This window comes from Dysidea avara, chromosome 15 (assembly GCF_963678975.1).
Source record: "Dysidea avara chromosome 15, odDysAvar1.4, whole genome shotgun sequence".
In the NCBI taxonomy this organism is placed as follows: Eukaryota; Metazoa; Porifera; class Demospongiae; order Dictyoceratida; family Dysideidae; genus Dysidea; species Dysidea avara.
The window spans coordinates 1,734,508-1,746,635 of record NC_089286.1 but is presented as its reverse complement, the minus strand read 5'-3'; the positions used below and the strand labels follow the sequence as shown (position 1 = coordinate 1,746,635).

At 37.5% G+C, this 12,128-nt stretch overlaps 2 protein-coding genes and 1 long non-coding RNA gene across 3 annotated transcripts; 1 reads left to right on the top strand and 2 right to left on the bottom strand.

The window, feature by feature from the left end:
- Nucleotides 1-1,639: 1,639 nt before the first annotated feature.
- Nucleotides 1,640-3,397, top strand: LOC136245094 (uncharacterized). The gene is made up of 3 exons (XR_010695734.1): nt 1,640-1,705; nt 1,819-1,880; nt 3,190-3,397. It is a non-coding gene; the product is annotated as an uncharacterized lncRNA (long non-coding RNA).
- Nucleotides 3,398-6,765: 3,368 nt separating this feature from the next.
- Nucleotides 6,766-8,407, bottom strand: LOC136245153 (uncharacterized). Its single transcript, XM_066036658.1, has 2 exons — nt 8,228-8,407; nt 6,766-7,669 (listed from the first exon to the last, which is right to left on the bottom strand). The coding sequence occupies exons 1-2, from the start codon at nt 8,405-8,407 to the stop codon at nt 7,115-7,117; spliced, it is 735 nt and encodes a 244-aa protein (XP_065892730.1). The 3' UTR covers nt 6,766-7,114.
- Nucleotides 8,408-8,635: 228 nt separating this feature from the next.
- LOC136246037 (uncharacterized) lies at nt 8,636-9,445 on the bottom strand. Its single transcript, XM_066037488.1, has 8 exons — nt 9,354-9,445; nt 9,246-9,302; nt 9,167-9,193; nt 9,064-9,102; nt 8,933-8,959; nt 8,840-8,884; nt 8,753-8,785; nt 8,636-8,704 (listed from the first exon to the last, which is right to left on the bottom strand). Exons 1-8 carry the CDS (start codon nt 9,387-9,389, stop codon nt 8,666-8,668), a joined length of 303 nt encoding a protein of 100 aa, XP_065893560.1. The 5' UTR covers nt 9,390-9,445; the 3' UTR covers nt 8,636-8,665.
- Between the last annotated feature and the right edge of the window lie 2,683 nt (nt 9,446-12,128).

Below are 12,128 nucleotides of genomic sequence, written 5' to 3'. Positions count from 1 at the left end.
ACACTACAAGGTTTTTGATATGAAATGCCGTAATAATGTGCAGTGTGTTCATGTTGTGCAGTATTTGTGGAGTGCGCATTGCACATTTTAATTACAATTTTTCCTATTATGCTGGCATAATGCTTGATGCTTTTGCTAGCCTATTATGGTCAAAAGTATACCAGCATAATTGGTGCAAGCCTACACTTGTGTAGCGTAGTGTGTGTCTAGCTGTGGTGTCCAATTTTATTAATTATATGTAATAGTTATACCACAGGCACGAGTGCGTATATATGAGGCAAATGTACTTGTGCCTGTGGTACAGCTAATATTTTTGCTGTCCCTGTTCTTCATGTACAAACAACAAACACACTACCCTTTTTACTCTATATGTAATTAAGTAGTATATTTAAGTAGGTAGTTAGTTTTTGTAATTAGCTATTGGCAGTTCGTGCCTTTAGCTATCAGCCACCCCACTCCAATCACCAATTATCATCGACACTCTTGTAATCAACTATAATTTTGTACATGTACGGTGTGGTTGTAAAACTAATAAATAAATAAATATACCACTTTCCTTTGATGTATTTGAGAGTGCCTTTGATGTGGTCTGGTATTCAGTGTTGGGAGTAACGCGTTACTTATGTAACACGTTACGTAATATTATTACTTTTGTGGTAACAAAGTAATATAACGAAATACGCTATAAAAACAGGTAATATAACGCAAGCTACTTTACTTACAAATGTAACGCGTTACATAAGTAATATAGTTACTGTAACGAGTCTAATATTACGTAATATTATTACTACAAGTAACGAAGTTACTAATCTCGTTAGTTATCCTCTGAGTAACGCCTAGCCACAACGAAGTAACGAGGCCTACTGAATGAAGCTTATTCACCAGCTTCTTACTTATAACCAAAATTTGCATATTGTCCAACAACGCAATCATGTCACGTGATAAAGTGGTAGTTTCACACGTGACAACTTAAGGCTGTGGACACAAAGTAATATAATATGTAATATTATTACAGTTACTTTATTTTATGGGTAATATGTAACTGTAACTAAATAGTTCAGTTGCAAGTAATATGTAATATGTAACTAGTTACTTTTACAAAGTAACTTGTCCAACACTGCTGGTATTATGTCAAACTCCTTTGAAGTGGCTTAATATATTATTATGGTTACTATATCAAAGTTTATTAGTTCCAACTATACTATGTAAGGTTTTTAACAAACCTACATCACCAAGAGACAGTTTTGATTGTGCGATTCAGTTGGTCTCAATTGAGAGCCACAGGAGACTCAATTGTAAACCACAGGAGAACTGGAAAATTCAATCCCACAATCACCATACTTTTGGTTCCATATATAACAGAAGGGAGCACAATGGTACATCAAAGAAATCTGATGAATTTTAGGAAAGTTTTATGAGATATATGCACACTTAACTGTGCAATATCAATGTTATTGCACAGCGTATATCTCATTAACATTCCAGAACCTGTGCAATATGTGATATATACACTGGCTTTTCCCTTTGATCTGAGGTGTGAAAATGGTATATGTGTGTTTAATATTCTCTGCAGGGATAATATATGCATCTAAATGTTGGATCAATGATTCATGTTGCTTTATAATTTTACAGAATTTTACAGGTATTGGTATTGAGTCGGAGCCATGTGAAGATATTTGGGGGTTGGAGTTATTTCTAAATAAAGGTACATGATAGTGTTACACTATACTGTACTGTATTGATATTTATGTGTGTTTGGTATGTATTTTAAAGTGATTCTGTATATCTGAAATTTGTACTGTTGATGTGTACTTACAGGTGGTACCCTACTGTAGCAGTGAAGCGGAGACGTATCGGATTTGAGTTGTTTGAAAATGCAGGTACAAATTTAGTATCTGTCCTCTGTGTGTGTGTGTGTTTAGTATGTACTCTAAAGTGATGGTGAATAGAACAGTCACTCTAATGCAGCCACCATACCAAGGTACTCTTATTCTTATAGAGCAGTCGCTCTAATGCAGCCATTAGATCAAGATACTCTAATAGAACAGTCACTCTATTACAGCCACCAGATTGAGATACTCTAAATAGAATGGTCATTATAACACAGCTACCAGATTGAGATACTCTTGTGTAGTGTAGTGTTGCATGTGACTACCTGTGTAGTGTAGTGTGTGAGTTTACCTGTGTAGTGTTGTATGTGACTCTAAAGTATTTATTAGAGCATAGCTCTTATATGGTTTCTTGTGCTGCAAATGATTGCTCGTTGGATGTTCCCTGGTAAAACCGTTCACAGGTTGCCCTGCTGTGGCTCATCTGATCACATACCTCATCTATGCAACTTGTCTTGTGCTTCTTGGTTTCCGTGGATACAACTTTGCAATGGATTGTGGCATTTGGAGTTTCAAGATTAAAACACTTGGTGACTTTGTTAATGGCTTCTGATACATACTACCTGTGTAGTGTAGTGTGTGAGTCTACCTGTGTAGTGTTGTATGTGACTACCTGTGTAGTGTAGTGTGTGTCTACTACCTGTGTAGTGTAGTGTGTGTCTACTACCTGTGTAGTGTGTGAGTCTACCTGTGTAGTGTTGTATGTGACTACCTGTGTAGTGTAGTGTGTGTCTACTACCTGTGTAGTGTAGTGTGTGAGTCTACCTGGGTAGTGTAGTGTGTGTCTACTACCTGTGCAGTGTATTGTGTGAGTCTACCTGTGTAGTGTTGTATGTGACTACCTGTGTAGTGTAGTGTGTGTCTACTACCTGTGTAGTGTAGTGTGTGAGTCTACCTGTGTAGTGTTGTATGTGACTACCTGTGTAGTGTAGTGTGTGTCTACTACCTGTGTAGTGTAGTGTGTGAGTCTACCTGTGTAGTGTAGTGTGTGTCTACTACCTGTGTAGTGTAGTGTGTGAGTCTACCTGTGTAGTGTAGTGTGTGTCTACTACCTGTGTAGTGTAGTGTGTGAGTCTACCTGTGTAGTGTAGTGTGTGTCTTCTACCTGTGCAGTGTAGTGTGTGAGTCTACCTGTGTAGTGTTGTATGTGACTACCTGTGTAGTGTAGTGTGTGTCTACTACCTGTGTAGTGTAGTGTGTGAGTCTACCTGTGTAGTGTGTTTCGATGTGTATTGTGGTGAGTGTGTCACTGTCTCGCATAAGCCTCTACGTCACTACACATATTTTGCTTTTGTTGCAGGTAGCCATTTGAAATGAACAAACTAAACTTGATTTTTTTTTATTGTGTATAGTCAAATATATGTTCTATTTAGCCATGATTTTAAACTATGTTTTTATTGTTCCATATTGAATTCATCAGGAGCAGTGTGTCTGTGTGTATTTGGTGCATGTGTACGTGCACATGTTATTAGATTGATTGTACTAGTGGTGTAGATAATTATACTGTATGAGAGAAAGTAAACATGTTCAAAACAGATAAGTCCAACACCTCGGACACATGCAACAATAGAGATGTAGGAAGCTACAAAAATAAAATAAGCTATAGTACAACACACACACAAACTACAAAGGCAAAGTAAATGTTCCAATCTACACAATCACATGCCAAAAAGATTTATTGAGAGTAACTGATTGCTTGATAAGCAGCTTTAGGACTAGAATATTTCTAAATTGCCATAGACTGTTGTATTACTGCTTGGAGGGCCTTCTTATGTATTATGTCACAAATAATCTACTGATTCTCATTGTTAGCCATTGCATGCTGCTGTAGCTCAAGATTATTTTAATATTCATGCTAAAAGTGCGACCACGATATTAGGCAATCACATGAGTGCACTCCTACAGTAAGTTGATGACGTCACTGTTTGACTGCTCTATTAGAGTAGTTGAACATTCTATTATTAGAGTACGTCGACTTTTCAACCTGTGCTCATAGACATCAATCTCTTGATTCTCAGGTCTTTAGAAAGACAAGTTCTCTAACCCTAATTCCACTCATTATTCTTGTGGATGCGGATTGCCCTATAAAGCCTGCATTGGCCCTGCAAACGTCCTGCTATGTAATTCAGGGGGTGTGGTATGCTAGAATAGTCGCAACTTACAAGGGCTAGTTTTTTTCATTCCGTGCTAATGTTTTTAAAATTTAGTGCAGGTTTTTGTAGACTACTTTTCCTTTATTACAAATCACTATAGCAACTGAACGTTCTATTAGAGTATTTCGATTCAAACTCGTGACGACTGCGTGGTGAATCAATTTTGCCAGAACCTTAATACGTAAAACGATTTCCAGGTGCAGTACTTCACAGAAAGTCCTATAGTAACATAGAAATTAATTGGCGGTGCTCTGGTGGCCCGGATACTGCTGGAAGATGTGACGTGGAGGGAGCTCGGGGACGGAAACTACTGCACATTCTCAAGTATCAACCATGACTTGTATGGTTCAAATTAATCAATGAGAACATACTTTAGACTGAGATATGCTTATTGGTGTAAAATATACAAAATTGATTAATGAATGAGTGAGATATGGACCGGACATTGTTGAGGTTTTAGGGACACCGAAGAATTTTAAAAGGACAGTACTGATATATATGGCCTCTCTATTATGTTTAACATGTATTGTAAGGATGAAGGTACAAGATAGTGAAAAATAGATATGATTGGTTTCCATTAGAATAAGTTATGGGCCTGTAAATTCATGAGACTTTGGTATTCTCCTATATTTGGGGAGTCCCTGCAGCAGATCTTAGCAGTAGGAGAGCTACATAGTATGAATATGTCAATATTCAGTTGCTAATAAACACAGACACAGCAAAACTGTTACTTAATATTTTAGGTCATATGCTTGCACGTCCCTAGATGATGTCCCTATATGTCCCTACTTGTCCCTGAAGAAAGTTGCCATGGCAACCATGTCAAATGAAAGAGGAGAGTCTAAGGTAAAATGTACACCTATATATTCCCAAGTCGGGACATCAAGTTAGGGTTAGGGTCCTTACATGGAACCTCAAATGTCCCCGTATGTCCCTCTATGGCCCTGGTGAAACCTCAGATTTAAAACCAAATTGTGCATATTCCTGAGGTCAATGGTGTACTTTTGGAGCTTTCAGAGACATTAACATATCCAAATAGGAATTTTATGGGCAACATTTTGTCCAGGGATAGTTTCGTTTTGTCCAGGAATAGACCTTTTGCTTCGGATCACGTGAGATATTGATGTATATTTTGTGATACTGCAGGGTTTAATGTAAATAGATGCGACGTTGAGCTTCTCCCGATTGCGAATAGCTAATGATTTTATGTGCGCTGCTATGCTTTATTTAAACGAGCCACGCCCACTCTTAGATTGCAAGTTAATGCTAGCAACTTTCGAATGCGCAGATAAATAACAAAATAATATTTTTTTGCTGTGCATGTAAAGTAGGCGTTATTGTGTAGCGTCGGTTAGCAGTGGTGCCAAACTCACATAGCCTCTTGTGGTAACTGACCAACGCTTATGCTCAAGCCCAACGCGGACGTTTACGCGATTTTCGATCATTTGTACTGCACCGAAAGGCTAGGGAGTCGTGCGTACCTACTGTGTGCGTGCCTACCTACTACCTACGTGGCACATACTGTGTGATCACGCGAGTAATCCAAACCAAATTGGAAGTTATGTCACGTGACGACCCTATTGGGCCACGTTCTCCATTGAGGCTCGAGGCATACCTAAATTCTCGCTACAGTGAGTAGATGTAATATATAATCTAGTATAAAAAAATATCCTGATGCCCCCGACGGTTCCTGATACATTTGCACCAGTTTAATAGTGTTAGCCTGCTTAGGCTATTTAGATATTTACCGTTTGCCAACAGCCTCGTTTGAAAAGCACTGCATTATGGCTGGCTATGGTCCCATGGCATGATGTGCCATGATGTGCTTTAATTCGATTATTATATCATGTCATCCTATTGCAGGTATCAGACATGGAGACAGCTGCAGCTGGTTTTTATTTATTTCTTTGCAAATACTGAGGTTAAAATGCCATAGTTATGATCTATTACCACGATATGTCATACTTAGGCAGGCATCATACATGGAGACAGCTGCGCTCTTTTTTTATTTTACTTATTAAGGCTTTACAACACAAATGCTGGCGGCTATGGTCCTATGTTTATGTCCTACATCCTGTGGTTTGTTGTGCTGAAAATGATTGTTCATTGGATGTTCTCTGGTAAGTTCATGGGTTGCCCTGTTGTGGCTCATTTGTGATTCTTGGTTTCAGTGGATACCACGTTGTGATGAATTATGGCATTTGGAGTTTCAAGGTTAACATGCTTGGCAATTTTGTTGGCTTCTGATCATGGCATACTACTGTATGATGTGCATAAAAGTTCACACAGCCACTTCTTAGGTATTTCATGGCTCCTCTACAGTTTGTTGTGCTAAAGAAGATTAGACCAAGTGAGTGGATTATAATAAGAGTATAAGTATACCCTAGAAATGACTTTGGCAGTGTCAGGACCACTACCAGTTGGTATTAAATAAAGTGTGATATATAAACGTATATAAACCATTTGTGGATCATTAGATGGCAAATACTCTTAAAATTTGAATTTTTGAAGTTAGGCTTAGGATTGAATTTGTTGTGAAAATAACACTACCTGGTCCATTGCTGCTGTCTTGTGACATACCACTTTATTCTGACATTGCCTAGTCATTTCTAGGGTATATTATATGAATATCTACTAAATGTCCCGGAATAAAGGTATGATAAAATTTGTTTGTTTGTATGATAGATTGATTTGTTTCTGTTGATACAGACAAATGAAATGATTGTAACTATAGTTTCTATACATTTATGATAATTTATACATATGCAAACAGTATTTATAGCTAATACAAAATTATTTTTTTTGCTACATATCGCTTTTTTAATGTTTTCCAATGATCCTGGATCTGTTTGTCAGTTTTGTCATGCAACATCTTGTATTTCTTAGTCATCTCACGGCAGAGAGCCAACGGCACCGTATTATTAGTTAACGGCCACTCAATAGTGATGATGTCACTTTGATCCGTTCTAAAGTATTTATTAGAGCATAGCTCTTCTATGGTTTCTTGTGCTGCAAATGATTGCACGTTGGATGTTCTCTGGTAAAAACGTTCACAGGTTGCCCTGCTGTGGCTCATCGATCACAGACCTCATCTATGCAACTTGTCTTGTGCTTCTTGGTTTCCGTGGATACAACTTTGCGATGGATTGTGGCATTTGGAGTTTCGAGATTAAAATACTTGGCAGCTTTGTTAATGGCTTCTGATACATTTCGGTATTCATTCCCAGTTGGTGTTAAAAAGAAACGTGACTCAAATGCCCTGCATTGAGGTGTTAGCTTGCTTCTTATATGTTGAAGATACATGTTCATTACATCATTGATGTTCTTGCTGACGATAACCCTAGCTGGCCCTTGTGCTGCTGTCTTATGGCGTACTACCTTTATTAGATATTTTCCTTTCTTTTCATCATCTTCTTCCTTGTTGTTGTACTCATCTATCGTCATATTCCGAATAGCTGCTGGTCTCTGGGCACTTAAAAACATTAAGTTTGCTGCCATGTACGCATTTATTAGTTTGATGTCTTCAGATGTAATTGCCCCACTCTTGGCTCTTTCAATGGTAGCAGTGACTTCGTGCTTTACAGCATTTGAGTCAATAAACTCGTAAGGGCTGCTTGCTGTTTCTGCCTAAAAATAAACATAACTAATTACCATGGTATAGATGTAATGTTAGACTGTTATTTTTGCAAATTTTATTAGTCAATTTTATAATACGAAGTGGGCTACCCGGACTGAAATTTATTTATCATTGGCTGTGAATACAGTAAGAACTTGCCAGTAGGGTTAGAACAATTAGGAGCAGTGTCCCTAGGATTAGGAGCAGCATTCCTAAGAAACGCAACTAGGATTAGGGCTTCATTTAGAATCAATAATTTGTATTATTTAATGCAGCAACAATAAGAAGAGGTGGCAGATAGCATGGTGGGGTACAGTAGTTGAAGTAAGGGAGTGTAGGCAGTTAGCGGTGCCCCAGTTGATACAGCTTTTTTTGATTTTTACACCTTTTGTGTCATATGGTATAAATGTAAAAGCTTTTTTAATGCAATGACCAGCTAAATATCAACAGCCATTATAATAACACAAACTAACAATGCCAATCTACTCTGCAGCATCTCCCCAAGAATTTTCAAAACATATTTTTAACAGCCCTCCCATTCTTACAATCACCTGTGTTATAATATTTACCTTTGCTGTGGATGTTCTGAACTGGTCTGATTTCTGCTTAGCTCGTGGCTGTCTTAAAGATTTCACCCAATTCTTTAGGGTATCAACTAATGTGTGGCATCGAGAATTCAACTGATAATCCGTACCATTTGGATTTTCAACAAAATTAACAAACTGAATGGCCAAGGTAAGCTTGCGCATTTTATTCATCATGGTTGATGGTTGTGGACCTATATTCTTGTCTAGGTAATCCAAATATTCCTGAAGACAGTGCTTATTCAAAAGGACATCTCTGTATGACAGGGACCTGTGTTGTGGGTGCGTATGCACAACGAAATAGAAAAATTTCAGAATGTCCTGCTTTATGTTATCAGCACCAACCTCCTCTTGGCAGCCACCAGATAGACCCATCGAAAACCCCTTAAACTGATCAACATATCCATCAGCTGGTTATAGTGCTTACTTCTGCCAGATGTTGTGATGATCTAATATCTTTCTCTGTAGATTTGTCTCACTATGTAATTAATAGAGCAATTGAAGTAATACCTTTCTAGTTGTATTCAATTGTGTGCGATAGATCTGTTAATATACAACTGTAAAGTAGCTAATATTTATTGCATTCAATTTATTTACCTTCCTTGTGGAAGCTGAAGCATCAAGTTCATCACGTGAATTTAACTGAAAGATTTTTAATAATGGGATATTCTGCATACAAAATATTTGTACCTGATATGTATTAATCAACGGTTCCTCCTATGCACATGTAGAAATACAAGATTATCACGCAATGCAAAAGTATGTGTTTGTAATTTATGAGTATTATATCTGTATATTGTTAAAATGAGTATATAACTTACATCTGATGTTGATGTACATGAGGATCCTGTGATGCATGTCTGTAGATGTATGGATCAAAAATAAGAGAATAGGGCACAACACAGTATATAATTATACACTCACCTTCTTAGTGTTTCTCTTGTTTCCAATCTAAATTTACAAAAGCTTTATTGAAACTATGAACTTTATTCGGTATACTAACCAGTAAAGCACGTTCTGGCTGATCATGATGTAAAGAATTTTGTAAATTTGTTTGTATCTAAAGAATCACAACTAACATTCATACACAATTGAAGTAACAATTGCACACCTTTCTTGCCTCAATTACTAGCTTATCACGTTCCATTTTATTTTCAGTTGGAATTTTATGGACCTGGGTTAAGTGCTGTCGAAGCTTCTTTAATGCTGGCTTTCCACATAGGGGGCATGGTAGAGTTCTTCGATTTGGCTTAGTAGCTTTGGCTGTTGTGTGAATGTGGTTTGTATCTCCTCCTGTAAACTTACACCTACTTAACAGATAGATATCAAAATGTTGCACCAATTGTATGATTGTCAGTAGTTTCCACATCATCATCAGCATTATCACTTGCATCTATGCCTATGTCTAAGAAAAGTAATGTTAGTTTTTACACCTGTAAGTACATGTAATGGGGAAGTAGAATCATTTATACGTATGTTGGTCCCTTTGAGGCCTGTGTCACATATGCTGGCATACATACATGTAATAAGCTAGAATGCTATGCCAGCATAACACTAGCATATTAGGAAATATAGAGCTTACTTTCTTGAAGCTAGATTGATACTCTCTAATAAAGCAGTCAATGAAATGTGCAAGTTACATTGTACATAACTCGCTCTCCAATAGTGCGGTCACTTTGTAGTAAAATACTCTAATAGAGCATTCACTGGTTAAAATGTTCCAAGTATGAAAATATTGTTAACCTAGGAGCATAGCACATGCATAATGGGAACACTGAAGAGCATAATGGGTGAAATACTTGGAATTTCCTGAAAGCATTTTGGACAAACTTTGGACTTAGGCCTGGTCACTTATTTATATAATAGTGAAGTTAATGTAAACACCTTTAGTGGGACCATGTATCACACAGGCCTTCGGCACTTGTGCTGTAAGGCCTTCTGGTATACAGGCTCTGTCTTTACCAGGTACTTTAATCATAATAATAATTCTCTACCAGTAACTATCATGTAAATAATGCACAACCAGTGGGAAAACAAATGCTGACTGAATGTAGTGTTTTGTATTAATTATAGGTTCACTGTGATTATGGTGTACTGATTGTGATTTGTATGCAAGAAGCAGATCTGCAGTCTCACCAAGATCTGTATCAAGTGTCTTATTCCATTGGGAAATGTGAGAAGATGGATTCAGTATAGCTGTAAAAAACACACAACACTGTAGGTAGAGTTTAATCAACTTTAGGCTATACCCTTGTCAATGGTGGTCCCTATCTTCTTCGCATCTGAATTCAGCCATGGGTGATCTTTGCTTGCAGGAATTCCATAATCAAAAAAAGCTCTTGTCCTGTTGTAATGTTGCATTTGGCCACTAGTCCAACGTGCAGTGTACTGTTAGGAGGTTTCCCTAAAGTGACTGGTTGCATCATCATCAAATTAGGATTACGTCTCGCATGATTTATGCAGCGGCCAGGATGGTTGGGCTCATCTGTAGCATCGATTACATATTTAGTCCCATTAAATGTCACATCAAGGCAGTAGCACCCAGTATCTAATTGCTGATTGCAGACATCCCCCCAATCACCTTTTCTGCTGTCTACCTGCCGTATAGTTCCGACATACTCACAGACAAAGTCACCAGCCTTAAAGTCTCTGTTTGCAAATCCTGAACGGCCGCGGCCTTCTACATATCCAACTGATACATTCCTTTTTGATCTCTTCTGCCCATGCTTTAACCCTTTCAAGTACTTCTCTTTGCTAGTAGCCCACGGTACCCACTCATCAGAATCGCTGTCAGAACTAGAATGTATAGCTGCAAAATGTATAATTATATGTAACTACACTGTTTATTTATATTCATTTACACATATGTACTGTTTCACAAATTTATGTAGCACTGTGTTGTTATTATATTATGCAATATTTATTGATATGTCCTATATACATAACCCATGTGATTGTTTTATTAGAGTAGCCAAGCCTTTCTGTGAAAACCGTTAGCAGTATTCATTGTATACTGCATATGAATTATAATGTATTCAATGCTCTAGCCAAGTAAGTAACCTGCTGCAACCATACAGTTGTCCATGAGAAATAAAATGTGTATGCAATCATGTTATATGTTCACCTTTCCTTTTACTGCTTTGGCTTGACATACAAGCTAAAATATTGTGTGAGCATGCTGAATATATTCTACACCACAAAAACTATGTATATAACGGACGGCAAGGAGTGTTTATTAGAGTAACTATACAACAGCAGTGTTGTATGTATACTGCATATCTATCATGCAGGAATGTGTTCAATACTCTAGCCAAAGCAAGTAGTTAACCTGCTAAAATCTTAATGACACAACCCTACATTATATTATGCATACAGTGTCCACGAGAGGTAAAATTTGTGTACAATGGCATCATTATAAAATCACCTTTCCTTTTTCTGCTTGACATATGAGCTAAAATATGTGAACATGCTGAATAACAGCAGTCGAACACATTATACATGACTTACTGTCTACTTTGGTTTTAATCACAGCTGAGCGTAAGCGTCTTTCTGTAGAATTAGCATACAGTGTAATTAGAGTTTAAGATTAAATTATTACTATTACCATTATGGGGTGCCTTTGATCCACACTCAGAGGCCTTTGTGATAGCATATATATTATCTGCAGAAATTGTACAGTGGTGTTACATACCTGAAAGCTATGTATGCACATTGTCAGAATTACTGCATGGCTTTGTGCTGCATTGGTACTTGTTGTATAAACACACTGATTGCATAACTAGTCTGGTGGCCAGTTAGTTGGAAGCAGGTTACCATTGATGCATGAATGCAGTTAGATAGTGCTAGCCTATTTGCAGGCAACAGGTTTTGTAGCTAGCTATACTCT

Bases quoted from the DNA above. Each gene is read 5' to 3' on its own strand.
- LOC136245153 (XM_066036658.1), bottom strand. From the start codon at position 8,407: ATGCGCAAGCTTACCTTGGCCATTCAGTTTGTTAATTTTGTTGAAAAT. The intron at 7,670-8,227 runs GTAAATATTATA...GTTTATTTTTAG, and splicing joins TCAGAACATCCACAGCAAAG to GCAGAAACAGCAAGCAGCCC.
- LOC136246037 (XM_066037488.1), bottom strand. From the start codon at position 9,389: ATGGAACGTGATAAGCTAGTAATTGAGGCAAGAAAG. The intron at 8,960-9,063 runs GTAAGTTATATA...ACATGTGCATAG, and splicing joins CATGTACATCAACATCAGAT to GAGGAACCGTTGATTAATAC. The intron at 8,786-8,839 runs GTAAATAAATTG...GTATATTAACAG, and splicing joins CTTCAGCTTCCACAAGGAAG to ATCTATCGCACACAATTGAA.